Here is a 22,530-nt window from a genome sequence, read left to right as displayed (position 1 = left end):
CATCTAAAGCCTAATAGATAGACTTATTTCCATATGTGCGGTTGTGGATTAGGAAATTCCTAGTCAATCACATTTTGAAAGGCTTTTGATATATTGAGTATATGCGAGGATTTTCAAATTTGTCCCAGTTAAGCAAGTAATATATCACAAGATGTTCGAGAATATTCAACCTAGACTTCAAAATTGGCAAGTGATAATTACAAGATTGTAGGAGAATATTCAATTGTAGATATACGCCAACCTCGAAAAAGCAATCAAATATTCTAATCTTGCAATAGAATTTTTAGACTTGCAATCTAATCTTCAATCCATGCACAATAGGTAACACAATATCGTACAAATTTAAATTTGGAAATATACCTAGATTGCAATATTGTTTTCCCGAATTTGGACTTGCGCCAAACTTGTAGGTCGAACTTCAATTCTTCGGACCAGTCACTCAAGGGTGTCGCACAGGCTAGGACTTGACCTGTGATGAGGTGAATTCGCAGCAGCCAATCTGAGCTTCAATTAATACTAAACGACAAGAATTTCACCTCCCAAAGTAACATAGAAATCAACCCTGCTTGTGACCAAAAATCTGCACCGATTAGTATCAAGTAATTGCCCAAAACAGAGCTGTTTCGGGTATATACCAGCAAAAAACAGCACAAAACAGTGAGTATTTGACCCAAACAGTAGAAATTCAATGTCAAAACAGCAGCCAAATAAGCCCGAATAGCAGCAAACCCAACACCAAAGCAGTGATAAGTCGGTCCTTGAATAGCAGAGAAAAAAGCTGCAAAACAGCAGCTAAAAAGACTGCCCGAACGGTGGGCGATTTGGTCTTTGAACAGCCCCGAACAACTGAGTTGCCAAGCTGAACAGTAGCGCGGCAATTTTGCTGCGGCGGTGGTCGACTTCGGGCGCGGTAGGATCTACAAACCCTGACGAACGAAACTTGAACTGCTTTTGTCCTTTTCCTCAACTGTAAAAACACCAACAACCACTCTCTCGCTCTCGCCCTTTTCACGTGAATTCCAAGATTGTGAGCAGATTAATTTTTTTTTGCCGACCCCCCCTCCCCCTTGTGAACGTCCATGACATATGTATATATAGGTGTGAGATTAGGGTTTCTTGCCCATATCTCTTTTCTATTTTCATTCAAAGGACATATTCTGATATCTCTACGATATTATTGAAACAATTAGCTCATTTATTCTTTAAGATTTGAAATATTATAATAGCTAGATTAATTGCCCCCAAACCAATATTACAAATTTTAATGAATTAATTGCTTTCGTCGCCGGTCCTATAAAATGCAAATGTAATGCATGAATGCTAAAATTAATGATAAAAATGATTTAATTATTTTTTTGTGAGAGCTAAAACTAATCCTCTTTTTTTATACAAGATAAATGATTTAAGAAAAATCAAAATTTAGATGTCAACAGTTTGAGAATGGAGTCGTTAAGCGATTCAATGCGATTATCTTCGCAACAGGCTACAAGAGTACTGCAAATTATTGGCCCAAGGTTGGTCCAAGCAACTAACATAGCACCAGAATACTAAGTTTATAGCATTGAATTTCATGTATAGACGCTTAGTTTTTAATGAAATCCAAGATGAATGTCAATGAACTAGAGAATATAAGCGTCACTGCAAAAAATAAGAAAAGTCCGTTCCCATAAAATATTATAATTGGACATATTTTTTTAGGCTGGACTTTTCATTGAAGGAAAGCATCTATAATTGCATTTTCAGTGTTTGAAAAGGATATAGGATTTGCTTTGTAGATCCAAATACAAGTAGTTTAAGGATGATTAACTGCTAATGATTTATGTTGCGTTATATAGGGTGTTAGAAAGTATTAAACATGTGTGATTGGTCGGTTTGTAGTTTATATGATATTGTGTTTGAATATTGTGAGTGTCAATGCGATAATCAACTTAGGTAGTTAAGAATTAATTATGATATTTTTCTTGTACTGAATCAGGATATTGAAGTTATCACGTTATTCACTCTCTTATACTTTCTAACTAAAGGATTGCATTTTGTCGAACACGTGCAGGATTACGAGTACATACCGAACAAAGACGGGAAGCTGAAACGCCCGTGTCCGCATCACTGGAAGGGAGAGAACTACATTTATTGCGCTGGTTTCTCTAAGCAAGGATTGGTGGGGATCGCGAGAGACTCGATGGCCATTGCCAATGATATCGATGAAGTTTTAAACGGAATAAAAGGGAAGACTAAAGTTAATTAATCAATATCGCTCTTACTCTATCTCTATCTATCTGTGTCGACTGATGTTGAAGTTTGGAATGTATAAGAGAACGCTTCTGAACGTGGATGCAAGCTCCTAAACTCCCTGTATAGGGTTTCTATTATGTAGTGGTGGTCCATGTTTTATGTTTTAGACCGCAATTTCCAATTCAGTCCAATGCAGGTCAAAACTAATCTTTTGTGCTTCTTGTTGTGACAATTTGATCTCTCATATTCTAGTCAAAGCTAATCCTCTCCAACTTGTAAGGGTCGCATACTTTGTGAGAGGGCACCACTCCAACACATAGGGAATTAGAGTTAGTATGTGTAGTGACAAAAACAAATTTTGCAGTGAAAACCCACTTATAGGAAGAATCCTGTTATAAATTTTTATAATAGATTCCATTTTGCCTCTTAAAATTGAGAAATTTTTATTAGGAAACATATGATCTCAAATACTAGTTTTAGCAACTATTTGTATGTTACCATTGTCAAAGTCACGAAATCATTTTGAACATCATCTTGGTAATGATTTATTTGGCCTCGAAAACCTAATAATTTATATCTCATCTTTCTGACCAAAAAAAAAAACATTATGTCTCATCTTTTTATAGCTAAAAATAATTTATAATCCAGTTTATTTCTTTCGTTATTTGAATGTCATTATACATGTTAGAATAAAAGGCTATTGTTTACATATTTAATAAAATTCGACATTGGAAAATAAAATATACAAACTATGAAGAAGTTATTCTTTAAACAGGCCACGTTCTTTCCATTATTCAAGTTCTTTTTAGAAACTTATTTCACTAGCATCAAATAAATAGGAAATAAGACTACTCCAAATTTTAGAGGACTTATTTTTACGAATCCATTTTCTTATATGAGTAACTTTTTTTTTATCGGATTATATGAGTAACTTCATAAGTGTTCTTTTACCTCCAAGTTTTTTTATTTTTTTGGCCATGGCGCCTTGGTTGTCAAAACAAAGACAATGGGAAATTACAATAAGTCATTGTGCCAACAATTGCAAAAATCAGGGTAATAACTAACCATTTAATATGTTTGGGTTGGCAAAAAATTAAGGGAATTGATTATATAATAGTTTTCGCGTGACTGTTGTGCTGATGGTTTATTTTGGGCCACAAAAATAAATAATAATTAATTAAAAATTGTAGTGGGATCCACACTTTTAAGGATTTGTGGCTCACAATGTAATGTTATTTTTACAGTCACCCAAAACTGTTATGTTAGCAAAACCCAAAAATTAATAATGTTGGGTCTCCCCTCTTTGCAGCCATGCCACTACAGAATGTTTTGTGGAATGTTGTGTGGGATGTTTTGCGGGATAGGCTCAGAAATAGACGATATCACGTTTTGGTAAACATTTTGGCCTACATGATTATTATCACCGCTTCCACTTGTACCACCTTGGACTCCACCGGTTGGTGGTATTAAATATATACTTATTATTTCTAAAAATCCCCTTTAGAGAATTCTCACTGTGGGGACTGGAGGTACCACCTGTGCAGCATTTCCAAAAGTGACTTGAGCATTAGCAAACTGAGTATGTTAGCCATATGTTGGACCAGGACTCCCTAACGACTCCTGCCTTTGATCGCACTCCTTGATCGTGTTGATTATCAAAGGCGTGATCGTATATGCTATATGCCTAGATACATAGTTGGCCATCTCGTTCTGATTTTCTTTGAGTATTCTTCTTATCATGGCTAATGTTAGCCGGATTTATCTCCATTTGCTCCCTCTCCTTACTAGTAAGTGGTCTCGATACATTAACTTCACCCGTTTGCACTTGATCTAGAACTGGTTGAATATTAGACGACTCTGACGCACCTATTACTCAATCACCAGGGCGTGGTGAAGATTGCGTTGATTCCTGGTTCTCATCCTCGTTCTCCTCAAATCAACCACACCATCTCACCAAGTGTGCCAAAAAGATGTTTCGCCGGAATTTCTCCGCGACAAAATATTTTTCGCCGAAATTCATTCTTTGGCTTTTAAATGTGAAAAGGGGTCCTATGGTGATTCCGGAGATGAGAGATCTAGATAGTTAGAAAATCAACACATGAGTTTGGTATGGATTCCGATAAAATTACACAAATGTGGCCCCAACCGGAGTTTGACTCAACGGGGAGATCAGATAAGTACAATTCCAAAGGAAATCAATGCAAATGGATTTGGAAGAAACTATACAAACTAATATCAAACTGCAGTTTGACTCAACAAAACGATTTAAAAGCACAATTTCTACCCAAAAATAGCAAACTAAACGCACCTAAAACTATGATGGAGTTTGACTTGATGACAAAGCTTGAATAGGCCTCGATATTGCACTAAAGTTTGACTCGATGGTGCAAAATCTAAGATAAAGACAAACACCGGAATTTAACTCGACGACGAAAATTTGAAAGCTATAGTTAAGGAAAGTAAAGTGCGGTGCGATGAATAAACATAAGATAAATTTTGTTGATTTGTTGGTGGGCTCTTCTAGAGATGCATGGTGGTATTTCTAAATGGTTAAGTAGGTAACTGCCCTTCGGCGGTTATAGCTTTTAACGCACCAATAATTGCTATGTCTATCATCTCCCACATGTTCTTTTGACTAAGTCTTCAAACAGTGATTTTGTTTTATGTGTGGCTTTATATAACTGTCAATAACCTCGCTTCAGCTTAGCCCTTTTGCCAGGACCGGTCATGCCCACATTCTCCACCTTTAGGTCTTTTGAGTCGAAATCTCGGTAACTATCGATAGCATCTAGATTGCCTGTATCAACTCAATTCCTTTCTTCTTTCGTCCATGTGGCCTATATTCACGTCCTTCTACACTTTAAGGACTCATGGGTTGCATTTTAAAGAAACTATCCCATCATTTAATTACATGTTGATAACTATTCTCCCGCCAAGTAATTCAAGGACCAATTTTCATCTTCTCTAGCGCTCCTTGAAAAGTACATGGATCTTTGGCGGGATTACTTTTCATTGGCACCAATGTTTATAGGTTGCTTTATCTATCCTTAACATGCTCTGCCACTTTGGATACACGGCATTATCCTCGCTGCTTGGACAAGTGGCGTTATTCCTCATTGGTACCGATAGCTTGCTTAATGTTTCTCATTGATCGATACCTATGGGGATCCTCACGCGTCCAGTACATGGTCTCTTCGTATCTCAATATTGTCAATATGCTTGCACCTCACGTGTTTATCACATATGTCGATTTCTCACGTGCACAACACATGTATTGGCGGGCGGATTATTTTGAGTGCCAACACAGTTAAAACATTTGAAGTAAACGGTTGCATGAGTAACTTAAGTGGGAAAATTACCGAAAAAGTTCTAAACCTAAAATAATTGTGTCAATTCAATACTAAACTTTTTGCATTTGTGTCAATTGAATCCTAAACTTTTTACATTTACATCAAATTTGGCCAAAAATCACCGACGTGGCACGACCGGTATTGACGTGGATATTTTCATATAACATTTTAATAGTATTTCAAACAATTTAATCGATTGTGTGTGTAACTTTAAGTTGATTTCAAGCAAGGAAATTTTGAGTTTAATTTATTTAACTTGTGCTTTTTTCCATTAGTGTAGCTAGTGTTACGTAGACCTATCAAACGGTTGGATTGGGTCATAAATGATCCAACCAAATAGATCTATTAATTGCGGCTAAAATACATTATTAGTACCAAAACTTGTGTACGGTGCTCACTTTAATGTCAAAATATTCAAAACGATCATTTAAATACAATTTTTTTTAAAAAACACTCATTTCAATGCCAACTTCGATTTGAGCTAGCGTGGCTCGTTGAAAATCTAATGTGGCATATTTTTTTTTAAATATTTGAGCCGACGTGGCTCACCGGAGTTGGCATTTAAGTGAGCGTGAGCGTTTTTCAAAAAATTTGGCACATAGGTAATCTTCTTGAAAATTTTGGTATTTAAGTAATCATTTTGAAAGTTTTGGCACTAAAGTGAGTGTCGTACACAAGTTTTGTTATTTGTGGTGTACTTAAGCCTATTAATTGCAATACAAATCTAGTGACCCCATGTACCCAACCTAGCTGATATTTCTAATGCACTTCTCTATTTAGTTCAATATAGAAAACTCATGCCCAATTTGAGGTGAGAGTGCGAAGTGAGTAAGTGTGAGATTAAGTGAAGGCGAAAGAGAATGAAAAGAAAGTCATAGTTATGGGTTGGGCCTACGTAAAACCCATTTACAACCCATTTAACACTCATATAATGTCTAAATTCATTGATGACCCATTTATTAAATATAACTAACTAATATAACAACTCAGTCTTTCACATATGGGTATATGACCCATTTTGAAAGGTCTAATGCCACGTTGCACTGACGTAATAGAAATGCGGCGTGGTGCCGACATGCCGGGGTCTTCTGAAATTGTTTTTCCCTCCAATTGATCATGGGACAAAGTCTTTTTCGGGAATGAAGATCGCCTTCCTTGAAATACTACAACCTTGTCGTGGGAGAACAAATCTTTTTGCCTGTCCATAGCAAAGACAATCCCAACTTGCTACTCATCATGTACGCATTGGGAAAGAGTGGTTAGCTGCGAGACGAGAGCTCTATACGAATTGAATGCTGTAACGCATCTAGCGGCTATCAGAGTCGGAGAGAGAAAATATTGTATCAAAATAGCAGATCTTGAGTTTAAACCTTTTTAGGCCCCTCCTATTTAACTTGTGATTTTTTTTCATTGGTGTATGGTAGAAACGAAACAAGGCGCCGACACGTCGGGGTCTTCCCAAATTGGTTTTCTGTCCACTCAATCATGGGCAATTCTTTGGGAATGTAGATCTGTCTTACAACCTTGCAATGGGAGAACACTTCTCCTTGTGTCCATAGGCAAAGACAATCCCAACTTGCCACTCACCAGTCACCACGTACGTATTTCTAAAACCTTCCGCTCTTGTGTCTTCTAATGCCTTTGTCAAATTGCCCTTTCTACCTTTCCATTTTTCTACCGGAAACATGGATGGATTACTACGATTATGTCGAGCAATTTAGCGCATGGTTGCGGAAGCGGAACTAGATCGGAGGGAAGCTGCAAATTAAGTCAATGACGGACGGGAGGAAATTACCGGAGAACTAATTACGAGGAACGGTAAAAGGACACGGGAGATTCACGCGGTTCAGTTTGAACGTCGAAACCCATGTCCCGTGAGGTGAGCCGACGAATAATCCACTATAAGATGGAGGATTACAAGGTTATGATATTGCACCCGCTCAAATGTTTCCCAAACCTATAAAACTATATGCCAAACCCAAGTGTTTGAAGCTCTCTCTCTTCTCTTGCCCATCTCTTATCTCGTCCAAACAAATTAAAAGCCGCATCGGTTCGTGTAAAGATTGTCCCCACCACATACGGATTCTTTGTAATCACCTCTGAAGAGGAATCTATCCCCTTTGTCCAAACGTGAAACTCATTTAAACTAATTCACACGACTCTTTAATTTGACTTTCATTTTCTGTTTCCTTAATCTAAATTTTGCCACTCGCGCGATTTTAACCATTCTTTAAAATATGAAATTTTCGGGATTTTGCATAGCATTGAAATGTGGATGTTTAGCTACGTAAATTCCACGTATAATTTTTTTGGAAATTTAAGTAAATATTCAGGTTTTGGCGGGAAAGTACAAAAGTTACATCAAACGATTAAGATTGATTGTCACTAAGCCAACTTTATACATGTTGGGCAATTCCACAAACTCGGATTAGTCACAATTCATAAAAATTTCCAGGTACTGAGATAATATGAATTATATTAAATAAATTATGAGCTTAGAAACAAAAGGGGGATGTAGCTCAAATGGTAGAGCGCTCGCTTTGCATGCGAGAGGTACAGGGTTCGATCCCCTGCATCTCCACCATCTTCAATTTTTGTTTTCTTTTCCTGGCGTTTTTGCTTTTTTGAGTTTCCTCTTGCTTCTTCCCTCCATTATCTTCTTCATCTTGTCTGGCTGCTCCTCCATTCTCTCTCGCTCTGTCGCTTTACCAGAAGAATCTCGCCAGGCAGATTGAGCGTACTCTGGGGGCGTCAATGGCCGTGCCTCTCTTCAACCTCGCTCCTGACCTCTCCGTCTCCAGGCTCTGCTTAGGTTTTCTCTCTCGAAGCGTCATTCCCTGCTCTCTTATCCATCTCTTCCAGTCGCTAACATCGTTTGCTTTGTCCTCAGGAACTATGACTTTCGGCGAGCAGAATTCCATGTCGGAATCGTTCCGCCTTCTCGACCACGCCTTTGACGCCGGGATCAACTTCTTCGACTCCGCCGAAATGTATGTCTCGACGGACTCGTAACACTTAAAATTGAATGTTTGTTTGGCTTGAAAGTTGAATCTCTGTCGGGCTTTTTTTTCCTCTCTTTTGGATTTTCGGATGGCACGTGCAGGTATCCAGTGCCTCAGCGTGCTGATACTCAGGGCCGGAGCGAGGAGCATCTCGGCCGTTGGGTTAGAGACCGGAAAATTCCTCGCGATCGAGTTGTATTGGCCACAAAGGTTTACTGATGTTCTGATTCTTTGTTTTCCCTTTTACGTTGTCTCTCGTTTGATGAGCATAAGCTGATCCTGGTCCCTGCCTGATCATATTAGCTTTGTTTTGCAAATGCTTGACGTAGTAGCATTGCATTTGCTTAAGAGAAAGCATGCTTAGCCGTGTGTTCTCTGGCCAAAGGGGAATGTATAAAGCCTAGGATTGATTTGATTTCCTTGACATTCATTGCATCAGGGTTCCGGTTTCTGTTATAAAATGAGCTTAGAGTGCATTTAGAGGAAGTTGCCTTCGTTGTCCTTGTACAGGGAAGGAAATCATATGTTTCTCTGGATTGTACATGTTAGTAAGGGGCTAAGAGGTATGGGTGTCGTGCTTATCTGGTCCTAAGCCGCATCAATGCAACCATTTTCTTCCTTTCATTTTGCATGGGGTGAATATCTTCAGTAGAGTGTCTTTCTTGTTTTATTTGGCCAATCTTAAATTAACAGGAGTCTTCGATAAAATTTTCCATGAAGGTGAGTGGACCATCTGGGCAAATGACTTGGATTAGGGACGGGCCAAAGTGTTTGGATGCTTGGAACATATCCGAAGCCATTGACAATAGGTAAGTTTCCATGTTGTTCCATCAGACAGGACTTGATATTTCTTCCATCGAAATAAATCAACTCAGCGGTGGGTCCATTTACATGGAACAAATCGTTTGGCTTCCCTCATTCTTCCATAAATCCTGTTTCACGCACTCATCCTGCGACAAATGCTATCAAATCTGGGTTTGTCATTGGATACCTCAGTGAATACACCAGTATTAGGCTAGAAGCAACTGAGTTCCTTACCTCACCTGTATCTCGAAATAAATAAAACCATATTTTCCCACACGTTTGCCCTTACTAAGAAATCTAGTTTTTTGTCATTTTGCCAATTGTTTTTAGTTGGCCAGAAAGCTTTTTCTTGTTCGGGCACTAGTTTGATTTAATGAACCAAAACTGATTCTTTCTCCAACATGATATTCAGGAAAACTCTTCAGAAATACTTGAGTTCTACCACTATCATGGGGTATCATGTTTAAATGTGAAACACTAGTCATCCATTTCTATAACTAAAAGAATTGTGGGCTTTCAAAGTTTGTTAAATGAAGAGCATCGACACATTATTCTGAAGAATTGTTTGTTAAGTATGTTGTTCATACTTGCATTATCTAGCATATAATATCTTGTGACGACTCATTCATTAAGTATGATGTTCATACTTGCATTGTTTGGCATATAATATCTTGTGACGGCTCGTTCATTAAGTGTGATGTTCATTCTTGCATTAGCTAGTATATAATATCTTGTGACGGCTCATTCATCAATCTTGCAGTTTATTGAGATTGAGGACAGACTACATCGATCTTTTTCAAATACATTGGTCTGATCGGTTTGTATGTTGATACAACCCTCTGTTTCTTGATTTTGTTGGAATGGAGTTATAGGTGTAATTACGTTTGGAAGACTGATGATGTCTGATATACTTGCCGAACATTGTGAGATTTTTTCCTTTTTCTTTTTGAGTGCATTTTCAACAGATATGTGCCAATGTTTGGAAAGTTTGAGTATGATCCAACCCATCAGTACAGTGCAATTACCGTAGAGGAACAACTTGAGGCACTTGGCAGAGCCGTTTCCTCTGGTAAGGTCTGCAAACATATTTGAGACTTGGCTCTGTGGATCTGTTCTCATAATATTTTCTGACATCTCTGATTACAAATATGGTTTGTAGATTAGATATGTTGGACTCAGTAATGAAACACCTTATGGTGTCATGAAATTCCTCCATGTTGCCAAGAGAGTTCCTTCCTATCCTAAGGTTGTGTCGGTGCAGGTAGTATTCCTCATTCTTGCTAGGCAATCTCTCTCTTCTTTTCACCGCTGCTTATTGAGACTAAACTTGCCTTACAACCTTTTTATTAGAATTGCTACAGTTTGCTCTGTCGAACTTTCGATTCGGGGATGGCAGAATGTTGCCATCACGAGAGGTATTCGTTTACAACTGAATCCATCACAAACTTTTCACTACGCTACATATCTAAGTGCTAGTAATATTCTCCCTATTTGCAGATGTTCGTTTTGGATCTTCTTGGGTATTCTTTCCTTGATTTTTTTTTCCTTTTTGAATTTATCTCTGCAGGATCAGCTTATTGGCCTACAGCCCTCTAGCGATGGGTATACTTTCTGGTAAATACTTTTTACCTGATGGTGGACCACTAGATGCTCGGTTGAATCTTTTCAAAGGTGAAGCCCTGCATTTTACATTTATCTCTTTATTTCAGAAGTGTTCCCTTGGGATACATGGGCTTCATCTCACTGAAATTGGCATTACCTTCTTGTCCAGGGAGGTATTCAGAAGGAGAATCAAGGTACAACTTGTCCAATAGTATCGTGACGGCAGCAGTCATGGTTGGTATATTCTGTCTGGAGATAAATTTTGAATATAAATCATGCACACAGTTTGAGAAAAGAAGGAAAAGAAACAGAACTTTTAATACCTTTAGTTCATATCTGATGAACAAACAAATTTTGCTGCAGTTTTTTATATAACTTCACCGATTACTTATGTTGCTTGGCAATGTTTTTAAAGTTTTTGTGTTTTAATGGTTGAGACTCTAGGGTCCATCCCCCTATGCGTGTTAAGAGATGATGTAACCATTTGAGGACTTCTCTCTCTCTCTCTCTCTCTCTCCCAAACCACCTGTCCCCACTCCCCCCACCCCCAAAAAAAAGGCCCACCACATTTCTCTAATTCTTTTCTTAAGCTTTTAATGATGCAGCTGCTTTTCATGAGTATGTGCTTCCGCCCTTGGAAACCCCGAGCCCCTTCCCAACCTATGGAATCCTGTACCAACTCTTTTAACCCTGTTTCTATTTCAGGGGTACCTTAAAATTGCAGACAAGTATGGGCTATGTCCTGTAGCACTGGCAATTGGTATTGAACTGATCTCTGAATGCTTCCATATGCGCTTTGTGTTCTATTGTTTGGTCTAGATATGTAAATTCTCCTATTTGGATATCCCTAGGGACCAACGTTTGCAACTTATCAAGTTTTAGTAATATAGATCATACTAAAACCATATCAATGCAACAAAAGCTCCAACCTGTTTATCTTGCCTTCTAACAAAAAATTGTGAGAGATCATACAATTATTCTTTTGTTTGGCTGTGAAAGAAGTATTGTGGAAATCAAATGGCTCAAAGGTTTTAATAAAATGACTTAGTATATTGAGTAGCTTGTTTGAGATAATTTGCCTTTAACCCAGCTGCTGATTAAGCTTTCTTGGAATGCTTTTTTGTGTTGTATATGAAACACCAGGAGTTGTAAGCTGTGTAATCTTTCTTTTATTGATGATGTTGATGCTGTTCTTGTAAGAATCAAGAGGGCTGCATCTGGTATAATATTTAGCCGTGATGATGTTAGGGAGAAAATTTATTTTGAAGGCACAAAGCTCTTTTGTAACTGGGGCTTCTGAGTTGGCTTTTTTTTTTTTTTTTGGAGCCTATGAGTTGGCTTTCTTGCCGATGTTGAGCACGTAGCTGAAGTTGCTTCTCTGCTTTTCTTTTGTTATGAATAAATTATAAACTGAATCACTGAAAAAAAATCACCACACACTCTTCTAAAACCATAATTGGCAACTAAAAGATAATGATACGAGACATATTAACTATTATATTAAATGTCATGATAATTGTGCAGAGAGACTTTTTGGCAACTAGCATCTTGGTTGTGGTAATGAGGTCACCAACCTCATCCCTTTGGTCGCATGTGGTTCGGAATAACTATGCCTCTAACTGAATATATGCTGCCCTCATGTTTATGCCCAGAGGGAGTTGTTAATGCTGGTTGTCTCTTCTTACCTTTCACTAATCAAAAAGTAAAAAAAAAAACAGTCTAGGAAATTATAGACCAACTGGGCAAAAATTTCAGCTTTAGATACATTAATGGTGAAAATTATGTGCCCCCACATCAGTAACTTACTGATACGGACAGGAAGTTAAATTAGCTTTTCACAAGTAGGAGTGAGTTACTGGAGTTCACAATACTGTGCTTCTACTTATAGTATTTTATTGCTCTGACGTCATGTTGAAGCAAAGCAGAGATACAGCATGTGTTCCTTCTAGCTGCATAGACCATGTTTCAGGTGTCTTTTGAAGTGCTATTGCTCTGCATGCTCTCAATTTTTCAAGCTCCTCTTTTGGTATGGCACATTTTTCCTCTTACCGCATGTTGCTTAATGCAGCCTTTGTTTTGAGACATCCTTTGGTTGCAAGTGCTATATTTGGCGCAACCAAGCGTTGGCAGCTCCAGGAGGTTCTTGATGCATGCAGCGTGGAGCTCAGTCCTGAAATAGTTGCAGAAATCAATCAAATTCATGCGAATTATCCAAATCCTTGTCCCTGATCAGTGTCTTCTTGGTTTTGTTATATTCGTCCCGTGCATTATCAGAATTTCGAAAAGTCAGCTAGGCTTGGAGGGCTGGAGAATGCACGGCCCATCCAGCTTCGCCCCTTGACATTACTTGTGGTACTTGGTGTCGCTTGGATCGCGGCAAAGAAGTGAGAAAGAGGTGGAGCAAGTAGATGTTAGAACGAGCAATGCTTTATATTCCTTCGCCTTGTTTGAACAGCGGATAACATAGAAACCAGAGTGGGCCGAACATCTGTGGATGGAGACGAAGATTGAGAAATTTTATTATGCCAAGGTGCCCTCGGAAATTTACTTGTAAGAATCCCAAGTTAATAGGTACGAGGAAACCTTCATTTTCCATCTCATCCTCTCTCATTAGGAATGCGAGTTGGTCTCTCTTTCCTCGGCTCATGTAGAATAGGCTAAGCACATGATCACGAGCCTAACATATATTAAGAAAATTACCAAAAAAATTTTAAATTTATTGTAATTTTGTCAGTTTAGTTTTACACTTTTTTTTTTTTTGGTTAATTGAGTCTCGGATTGTTTGTCTTTGTGTCAATTTAGCCCATCCAGTCAATTCAGTTTACCTTGATGAGATGCAACTGCAATCACGATCGGCCAAAAATAGAGCAAGAGTCAAGACTCGAGATGAGATCGCGAGAGGGAGGCGTTGAGTGGGAGGGACATGACTCAAGCGAAGAGGGAGGCTTTCAACCAAGAGGGATGCGACTCAAACGAGAGGGAGGTGTCTAGCAAGAGGGTGGTGTCAAGGCGAGAGGGCGTGACTCACGGTGAGCGTTGAGCAATTCTGCGAGATGTGTGAGAGTGAGCAACCGTGCGTCGTAACTAAAAAGGAAAAAAAAAAATTGGTCATGTTTGATCCGAATGGGTGGGCCCACACTAGAAAATTGGAATCAAGCCGATATTAACCGGTTCCACTTTTATGAAATGGGAACTAGACTTGCCTCCCGCGGAAACTGCGCGTAACCGGCCAATTCAATTTGTCGCAGGTGGTTCCCATTCGGGCCATTTCTTTCGCTCACCCCTAAACATCATGGCCTTATGCCGGAATAATAAATGTTTGTTTGATGTAATTTTTGTCGAAAAATGTTTGTTATGTCTATACTAGTCACAGTTTATTTTATTGATCCATAATATATCTCTGACCGGTATGTATGTTGTACAGTTGAATGTATATCGACTTGTTAGAAGTAATAGAAATAGCCCATTTACTTCTTGGTTATATAATATATGTCTTAATTCATAACAATTCCAATCTACTCTTTTTAGGATGCGAGCAAATTCAAATTATTCAAAGGTGCTAATATATTTTATCACACGATACGAATGATATGTGGCTGCCATTGATTAGCAATTTCATCCCTTGCCAAAATTCCAAAAGCGCTAGCAGCTCTTGTACCGATTTGGTCTCCTCCTTCAAAACCTTTATCAAACTCCTTTTGATGAGTAAAAAATAAACAGTGGCGCGACACTCACGAGACGAGAATAAAAGGGTACAAGCAAAAATGGATAGACATGAATTTTATCGAAGAATAGATCCACTAATTTGAGATTATTGTAAGGACCACACACATCGAATAGGAACTCATCCGATTTGAGTTCCTATAATGTCGAGAGGAGGTACCACTTATGTGACTATAATCTCCACCAATCATTCAGAAGAAATCGTTTATACATACATTTCTGATTATCGTACTAAAATTAAAATATGAAATCAACTATTATTCTGCAGGAGCTCAAAATCGATAAAAACTCTCATATTTTATGATTAATATTTTATTAAGCCAAATCTATCTAACAATTAAAAGTTAAAATTTTCAAGCGTTTAAAGTCGAAAGAAAAGCTGAATTCTTAGCTCCGCAAATTTCGCAGAAGGTAGGAACGCTGCGACTGCAAAGGGCATTTGAAACTCTGCAGATGTCAACCGAGGACTTCGCTTTCATATGAGGCGTTGCGTCTTTCTCTGCAAGCGTTTCTCTGTTTCCTGCCGGTCTTTGTTCCCTCCTTTCGAGCTCTCTGCCGCTCCTCAGTCTCGACCTTTCTCTTCGAGTTGTGCCCAGCGAACGAAATGGAACTCCACGATCAGCGTGATAATCACAAACCCAGTCCTGTTGCTCCTGGAATCTTGCACCTCCATGCGCCAACTCAAGCAACTCCAAGCTCACATGACCAGGACTGGTCTTATGGCCCACACGTTCCCTGCGAGCAGGGTCTTGGCCTTTTGCGCTTTATCAGACTCTGGAGATGTAAACTACGCGCGCAGCCTCTTCGCCCAGATCGAGAATCCCAATAGTTACATGTGGAATACGATGATCCGAGGGTACTCCAAAGCGAAAACGCCGAGTTCAGGGTTGATATTCTTTTGCCGGATGATAAGCGGACGCGTGGAAGTCGATGGCCGCAGCTTCGTGTTTGCCCTGAAGGCGTGTGAGAGATTTGAGGGAGTTTTTGCTGGGAAGTTCGTTCATTGCAGGATTTGGAAGATGGGTTTTGATTGCGACTTGCTGGTTCGAAATGGGTTGATTCATTTTTACACAATATTTCGGTGTTTGGACCTTGCGCGCCGCGTGTTCGATGAAAGTCCTGCTAGGGACGTTTTCACCTGGACCTCGATGATCGATGGTTATGCCATGCATGGTTGCCCCAACGACGCCCTGCAACTGTTTGACTTGATGTTGTCAGGTGATGTTAAGCCTAACGAGGTTACTATGATTGCGGCACTTTCTGGATGCTCCCAGAAGAAGGACTTGAATGTGGGGAGGAAACTCCATGAACTGATAAGAAAGGAGAACGTGGCTTGTAGCTTGAATTTGCGTAATGCATTAATCGATATGTATATAAAATGCGATTGCTTGGTTAGTGCTAGGGAGGTCTTTGACAACATGGAGACCAGGGATGTCTTCTCAATGACAAGTATGGTCAACGGTTATGCAAAATTTGGTGAGTTAGAGAATGCGAGGATTTTGTTCGACAAAATGCCTGAGAAAAATGTGGTCTCCTGGTCTGCAATGATTGCAGGCTATTCCCAAAATGGTCAACCAAAGGAAGCATTGGAAGTTTTTGCTAATATGAGAGAGGCAGGCTTAGTTCCTGTAGAGAACACTTTGGTATGCGTTCTCTCTGCTTGTGGTCAATTGGGTCGCTTGGAAGTGGGCTGCTGGATTCACAGTGAGTACATCCTTTCTAAGAAGATCCTGGTTTAGTGTCATTCTGGGAAATGCTTTAATAGACATGTATGCAAAATGCGGGTGCATTGATGCAGCTACGGAGGTATTTGTCAAAATGACTGAAAAAGACTTGGTATCTTGGAATTCCATGATCACTGGATTCGCTGCTCATGGGCACGCCGAGGAAGCCCTAGAGCTCTTCCATCACCTGGAAAGCACTGGATTTAGGCCAGATAAGGTCACTTTCTTGGGTGTCTTATCAGCTTGTAGTCATGCTGGTTTATTAAGGGAGGGCCAAGAATACTTCAAGGACATGGAGAGAGAATTTGGGATAGCTCCCCAAATCGAGCATTATGCCTGCATGGTTGATTTATATGGTCGCAACGGCCTACTCAAAGAAGCATATGAATTGATAACTACAATGCCGATGGTTCCCAATGAAGCCACATGGGGTGCGCTTCTTAGCGCTTGTAGAACATATGGTAATGTCAATTTGGGTATGGCTGTAGCAGAAAAGCTATTGGAATTGAATCCTGAAGATAGCGGTATATACAGTCTTATGGCTAACATCTTTGCCAGGGGAAAAGAATGGAGCAATATGAGGATGGTTAAAAGCATGATGAGGGAAAGAAGTGTGAAAAAGACTCCTGGCCATAGCTTGATAGAGGTGGAAGGTAAATTTCATGAATTTCTAGCTGCTGATGGATCGTATCTTCAGTCTGAAGAAATCTGTTCGATACTAAATCATCTAAGCTTGCTATCTAGTTGGGAAGATTCAGTATCATGTGCTACCTTAGGTTGATGCAACTTCATGTACATTCAATTGCTTGTTGTACAGCGAGAGCAACGGTCCAGAATAAAAATGGATAAGATTGACGAGCAAGATTCGCATTCCGACTACCGGAGAGCAAGAAGAGCAACCCTACCAAAAAGCCTCGCAGATTTGCATTCCAATTATAGGTCAAGTGAAATCGAACTGAATCAACTTAAATTGATCATTTCTATGACTACTGTCGTGTCAAATCTGTCGACTCATTGGGTTGCGTGGAGAAAATCTGAACTCTAACATAAGTAAGGATTGAGTTTCCACGGAAATCAGTTTTTGAGCTAGCTAACGGTCGGTGGTCACAGCCTCCATTTGCCATGCCCCAAGGTTGAATAAGTGAAGGGGAAAGAGTAATGTTAAGTGCGATGTTAATATTCCCGAAAATTTGTTTACAGAGAGGAGTGGTAAGGTCAAGTAAATTGATCTGGATTAGAAACAGCCGCAAAGTAAGTTCAAGTGTATACTTCATTTCAACCGGGTTTTCTATACTTTTAGGGGGAAATTGCCCAAAAACTTCTAAACTTATTGCACTTTTGTAAATTCAATCTCAAACTTTTTAATTTTGTCAATTGCATCCTAAATCTTTGTATTTTTTGTCAATTGAGTCCGTCCGATCAATGCTAGGATTTTTTGGACAATTTTCTTCTATTTCAAAGTTGTAATTCGCCTAATGTAGCGAAAGTGGGAAGATAATAAATCAATGTGAAACTTTGCAAATATTTATATACGCGGGAAGATTATTATTATACCTTTTTTTTATTGATTTATTTAGACAAAGCTGTCAAGTTTAGCGAGGGAAATCCGAAATAAAAACTTTAAGCATGGCTTTTCATTCTAAGATTGTTATATTTAAACTCATTTCAAAAGGTAACAAAAAAAAAATTATGGTTAATACCATGAAAAATTTCAAATCGCTACACTTATGATAAATTTATTCCAAACTATTTTTTTGATCACGAAAAATCTCAAATTAGTACACTTGTGACAATCTATCTCAAATTATTTTTTTGACAACGTAAAATCCCAAACTGGAATGTCTGTGATAAATTTAACCAAAACTATTTTTTTTACTAACAAAAATCCTAAAATGGCATACCTATGGCAAATTTACTCCAAAATGGTATTCTTGTGATAATTTTACCATTCGTTAGTTTTCTTTAAATTGATTTAATACCCCGAAAAATCTCAAATTAATAAATCAGTAACAAGCAAAGGATAAAAAATCCCCAAATAGGTACAATTGTTAACTGTAAGGTGTCATCTAATTCAGCAATTTGATAGTAAAATTTAACGAAAACTAATTGAGGATAAATTTGACACAAGTGTCTTGGTTTATGGTAAATTTATCACAAGTATATAAATTTAGGGTTTTTTGTGGTTAAAAAAATAGTTTTGGTTAAATTTGTCACATATGTACTAGTTTGGAATGTTTTGTGATTAAAAAAATAGTTTGAGGTCAATTTATCACAAATGTGCCAGTTTTGAGTTTTTCGTAATATTAACCCAAAAAAATAATTTCAAAATATTATCATCCGAAACTCTATAAGTTTCTCGGTTGGAGATCTACCTCCAAAAGGTTTTTAATTAAGGCTGCATTTGTTTTTTTGAAAAATAAATGATTTGAAAAATATTTTTTTAAAAATAATCTCTTATATCGCTTGCATAAATGAAAAATGAAAAATATTTTTATCGTTTATGAAAATGTTTAGACATATATTATTGCTAATAATGAATATATTTTCATGGACTGAGTTTGTTTGCAAATTGATCATGGGTTCAGTAATCCACGTGTCCACCAAGCTCGGCATGGCCAAATTTTTTTGACACAATCAATTTTATGACCAGGTTGGGCAACGATGTTGAAGCTCGGCCTAGCCCCTCCCGTTCCCCATAAGACGATCACATAAACAGTTTTTGAATTTTTACTAAATATATAATGATATCTCTGAACTTTTAATTTATTTAATATAGTTTTTAAACTTTAGCCCAATTTAAATAATTAAACAAATCAAAAAACATGGATAATTATTTTTAAAATTGAACAAATTTAAAAAATTAAGAGAATTATCATATTTTAATTCAAGTTGAATATCTTATATGAGTAATCCACGTGTGAGGTTTTTTTTTCGTCCATCATTGAACGTAGCGGATTGAAAGCCAAATCGGCAAATTTCTTTAACTTGAATTAATGAAATCGAGATATTGAACATTTTCATATAGACTAGGGACTAAATTAAACATGTACTAAAATTTTATGAAATCACATTGAACAAATTAAAAAATCATGAATAACATTGCACATTTGATTGAAATTCGGATACCGCACTAAACAGTTAAAAACTTACTTGGTGACGTTACATATGATACTAAAGTTTGAGAATTTGCGTTGTTTTCTCAATGAATATTTTAATTTTTTTGTGATTCTTGTTTTTTTGGTCCTTTTTTTTTTTGTGAGTCTAACAAAGAAATAAAAAAGACTAAAAAGAATATCTAAATTTTTTGTTTCACCTTAGAAATGTGGATGTTCAATTTTCGAGAGAGAGAGAGGGTACTGGCAAGCAAGTGGCAACCTAAAACCCTAGAAAGCAGCCTGCCTTGCAAACCATAAAACCTCCAAAGCAGCAAGAAACCATTATTAGTCACCGAAGATCAAAGAAGAACCTTCCCCATCAATGGCGGAACCCTTCGTCTCCAAGACCTTCCCAGTGAAGCCGAAGCTCAAGCCCAAGCCAAGAACCCCCTCCAAGACGCCGGAGTCCAAGTACTGGTCCTCCTTCAAGACCCACCCCGTCGACAACCTCGCCTTCTCCGTCCCTTCCCTCGCCTTCTCTCCCTCCCCTCCCCACCCCTTCGCCGCCGCCCACTCCGCCTCCCTCTCCCTCTTCTCCCCCAACACCCTCTCCCGCACCCACACCATCTCCTCCTTCAGCGACGTCGTCTCCTCCGTCTCCTTCCGCTCCGACGGCTCCCTCCTTGCCGCCTCCGACCTCTCCGGCCTGATCCAGGTCTTCGACGTCCGGACGAGGACCCCGCTCCGCCGCCTCAAGTCGCACGTGCGGCCCGTCAGGTTTGTCCAGTACCCAGTTCTTGATAAGCTCCATTTGGTGTCTGGGGGTGATGATGGCCTCGTTAAGTACTGGGATGTGGCCGGCGAGAGCGTGGTTTCGGAGCTTAGAGGGCATAAGGACTACGTTAGGTGCGGGGATTGTTCACCTGCCGATGCGAATTGTTTCGTCACTGGGTCTTATGATCATGTGGTGAAGCTCTGGGATGTGAGGGTGGGCGATGGCAATAGGGCGGTGACGGAGGTGAATCATGGGAAGCCCGTCCAGGATGTGATCTTCTTGCCTTCGGGTAGTTTGGTGGCGACCGCGGGAGGGAATAGTGTGAAGATTTGGGATTTAATAGCCGGAGGCAAGATGGTTTATTCGATGGAGAGTCACAACAAGACCGTGACCTCCATTTGTGTAGGTAGAATGGGGACGCAGAGCGGGGAAGAGGCAATGCAGCTGAGGATCTTGAGCGTTGGTCTTGATGGTTATATGAAGGTGTTTGATTATTCTAGAATGAAGGTTACGCATTCGATGAGGTTCCCGGCACCTCTGTTGTCAATCGGGTTTTCGCCGGATTGCAACGTGAGAGCAATTGGGACTTCGAATGGTATTATGTATGTGGGAAAGAGAAAGGGGAAGGAGAACGTGGAGAGTGGTGCCAATGCTATCTTAGGGTGGGGCAATGTGGAGGAGCCACAGAGGCGGGTCTTGAAGCCCTCATTCCATAGGTACTTCCACAGAGGCCAGAGTGAGAAACCATCCCAGGGAGATTATTTGGTTATGAGGCCAAAGAAGGTGAAGTTGGCTGAGCATGATAAACTCTTAAAGAAGTTCCGGCATAAGAATGCTCTCATTTCGGTTTTAGGTGGGAATGATCCTGAAAAGGTGGTGGCTGTGATGGAGGAATTGGTGGCTCGGAGGGCACTACTAAAATGCGTCCTGAACTTGGATAGGGATGAATTGGGTCTGCTTTTGATGTTCTTGCTTAAGAACTCGACCATGCCTAGATATTCAAGCTTGTTGATGGGGCTAGCAAAGAAGGTTATTGACTTGAGGCTCGAAGATATAAGAGCATGCGATGCCTTGAAGGGTCATATTAGGAACCTCAAGCGCTCCGTCGATGAGGAGATTCGGATACAAGAGGGGTTGCAAGAGATTCAGGGTATGGTATCTCCTTTATTAAGGATTGCAGGCAGAAGATAGCAATAGGGTTATACTGCATGTAATGAGGTAAAAAAAAATTTATTAGGCCACCCAATCGTGTTTGGTTCTCTACTTTTTTCCCCCTCGAGGGATGAATTTTTGCTGCAATGTGTATTAGTTTCACTAAATTTATGGAAAACTTATGTTTTTACATGGAGATTGGTTGAAGTTGAAGGTACATCTGCCAGGTTTTCTTTTTAATTGGAGGTTTGAGCAAAACAAATTCTTTCCCTTTAGAATATAATTGCAATTCCGTGAGTTTTGTACCTCAAACATGAAAATTAAGAGTCTTAAGACAGTTGCTGTAACTCATACATAAACGTGTGAAGAGAGATTCTATGACCTTGTTTAAGCTGATATATGAGGTTACCTTTTCCTATGACTCACCACATTACTGATGAAAAATAAGGCCAATGTCTAGTTAGTCAGAGTGCATATCCTGAGCAAATAGAGCCATTACATGGAGAAGTGCTAATCCTTTGATGCCAGTGGTGATTGGATGGGTATCAAGGATGCTCGAGTTGTGATGCTTCTCTCAAATGATTACATGAACGAACCAGCTAAGTTCTCGCGACACGGTGTGGATTCTGCACTGATGACATGAATACGGAACGTGGCAAAATCGATAAGAAAAATGCAAAGGGTGCAGTCACGTTGATCGATTATGGGAGTGCTTCAGATGAGTTCACGTGTTGAGTTGTTTACCTCGTCCCACTCTTGATATAACCATATGCATGTTCTTGGGTCATCGTTTGCATTTCCCAGAACTCAGTAAAGGTAGTGAAAATTTTGTCTCGTATAGAGTCAATTGCTCTTGCAAGGCCAACCTCCGTCAACTATCAGGCGAAAATCAGAAAATTGTCTCTTTGGGGACATCTGATGAAATTGGAACGGCGGAAGAGGCAAATTTCAGAAAATTAAGAGTTACTTTGATTTCGTGAGAACCCTGGAGGAGGATAAACGAGTTGACATATCAAAAATTGCAGATTGATGTGATTTGGCTAAAGATGACTGAGGTTTCAGTAGAAACAT

General features: G+C 39.2%; 3 protein-coding genes and 1 non-coding gene across 10 annotated transcripts; all 4 read left to right on the top strand.

Moving 5' to 3' along the window:
• The first annotated feature begins 8,090 nt into the window (after positions 1-8,090).
• Positions 8,091-8,163, top strand: TRNAA-UGC. Its single transcript has one exon. It is a non-coding gene; the product is annotated as a tRNA-Ala (tRNA).
• LOC115742554 (protein tas-like) lies at positions 8,150-13,559 on the top strand. 7 transcript variants are annotated; one of them, XM_048282999.1, is made up of 12 exons: positions 8,150-8,394; positions 8,473-8,572; positions 8,686-8,794; positions 9,278-9,393; positions 10,149-10,209; positions 10,340-10,462; positions 10,548-10,649; positions 10,739-10,803; positions 10,956-11,002; positions 11,160-11,224; positions 11,696-11,750; positions 13,059-13,559. In XM_048282999.1, exons 1-12 carry the CDS (start codon positions 8,337-8,339, stop codon positions 13,217-13,219), a joined length of 1,062 nt encoding a protein of 353 aa, XP_048138956.1. In that variant the 5' UTR covers positions 8,150-8,336; the 3' UTR covers positions 13,220-13,559. The 7 variants fall into 7 exon arrangements, with proteins under 7 accessions (XP_048138956.1, XP_048138954.1, XP_030532799.2 ...); XM_048282997.1 differs by having other exon boundaries at positions 8,154-8,394; positions 10,956-11,059; XM_030676939.2 differs by having other exon boundaries at positions 8,155-8,394; positions 10,149-10,205; positions 10,354-10,462; positions 10,956-11,059.
• Positions 13,560-15,094: 1,535 nt separating this feature from the next.
• Positions 15,095-17,299, top strand: LOC115742553 (pentatricopeptide repeat-containing protein At2g22410, mitochondrial-like). Its single transcript, XM_030676938.2, is given in 2 exon segments — positions 15,095-16,449; positions 16,451-17,299. Coding segments are annotated over 2 exon segments (2,025 nt in total). The 5' UTR covers positions 15,095-15,192; the 3' UTR covers positions 17,219-17,299.
• Positions 17,300-19,795: 2,496 nt separating this feature from the next.
• LOC115728290 (protein SLOW WALKER 1) lies at positions 19,796-21,655 on the top strand. The gene has a single exon (XM_030658636.2). The coding sequence runs from the start codon at positions 19,915-19,917 to the stop codon at positions 21,496-21,498; it is 1,584 nt and encodes a 527-aa protein (XP_030514496.2). The 5' UTR covers positions 19,796-19,914; the 3' UTR covers positions 21,499-21,655.
• Positions 21,656-22,530: the final 875 nt, after the last annotated feature.

The sequence above is a fragment of the Rhodamnia argentea genome, chromosome 7, assembly GCF_020921035.1.
Source record: "Rhodamnia argentea isolate NSW1041297 chromosome 7, ASM2092103v1, whole genome shotgun sequence".
Classification (NCBI taxonomy): domain Eukaryota; kingdom Viridiplantae; phylum Streptophyta; class Magnoliopsida; order Myrtales; family Myrtaceae; genus Rhodamnia; species Rhodamnia argentea.
This window is presented reverse-complemented; position numbering and strand designations above follow the sequence as displayed.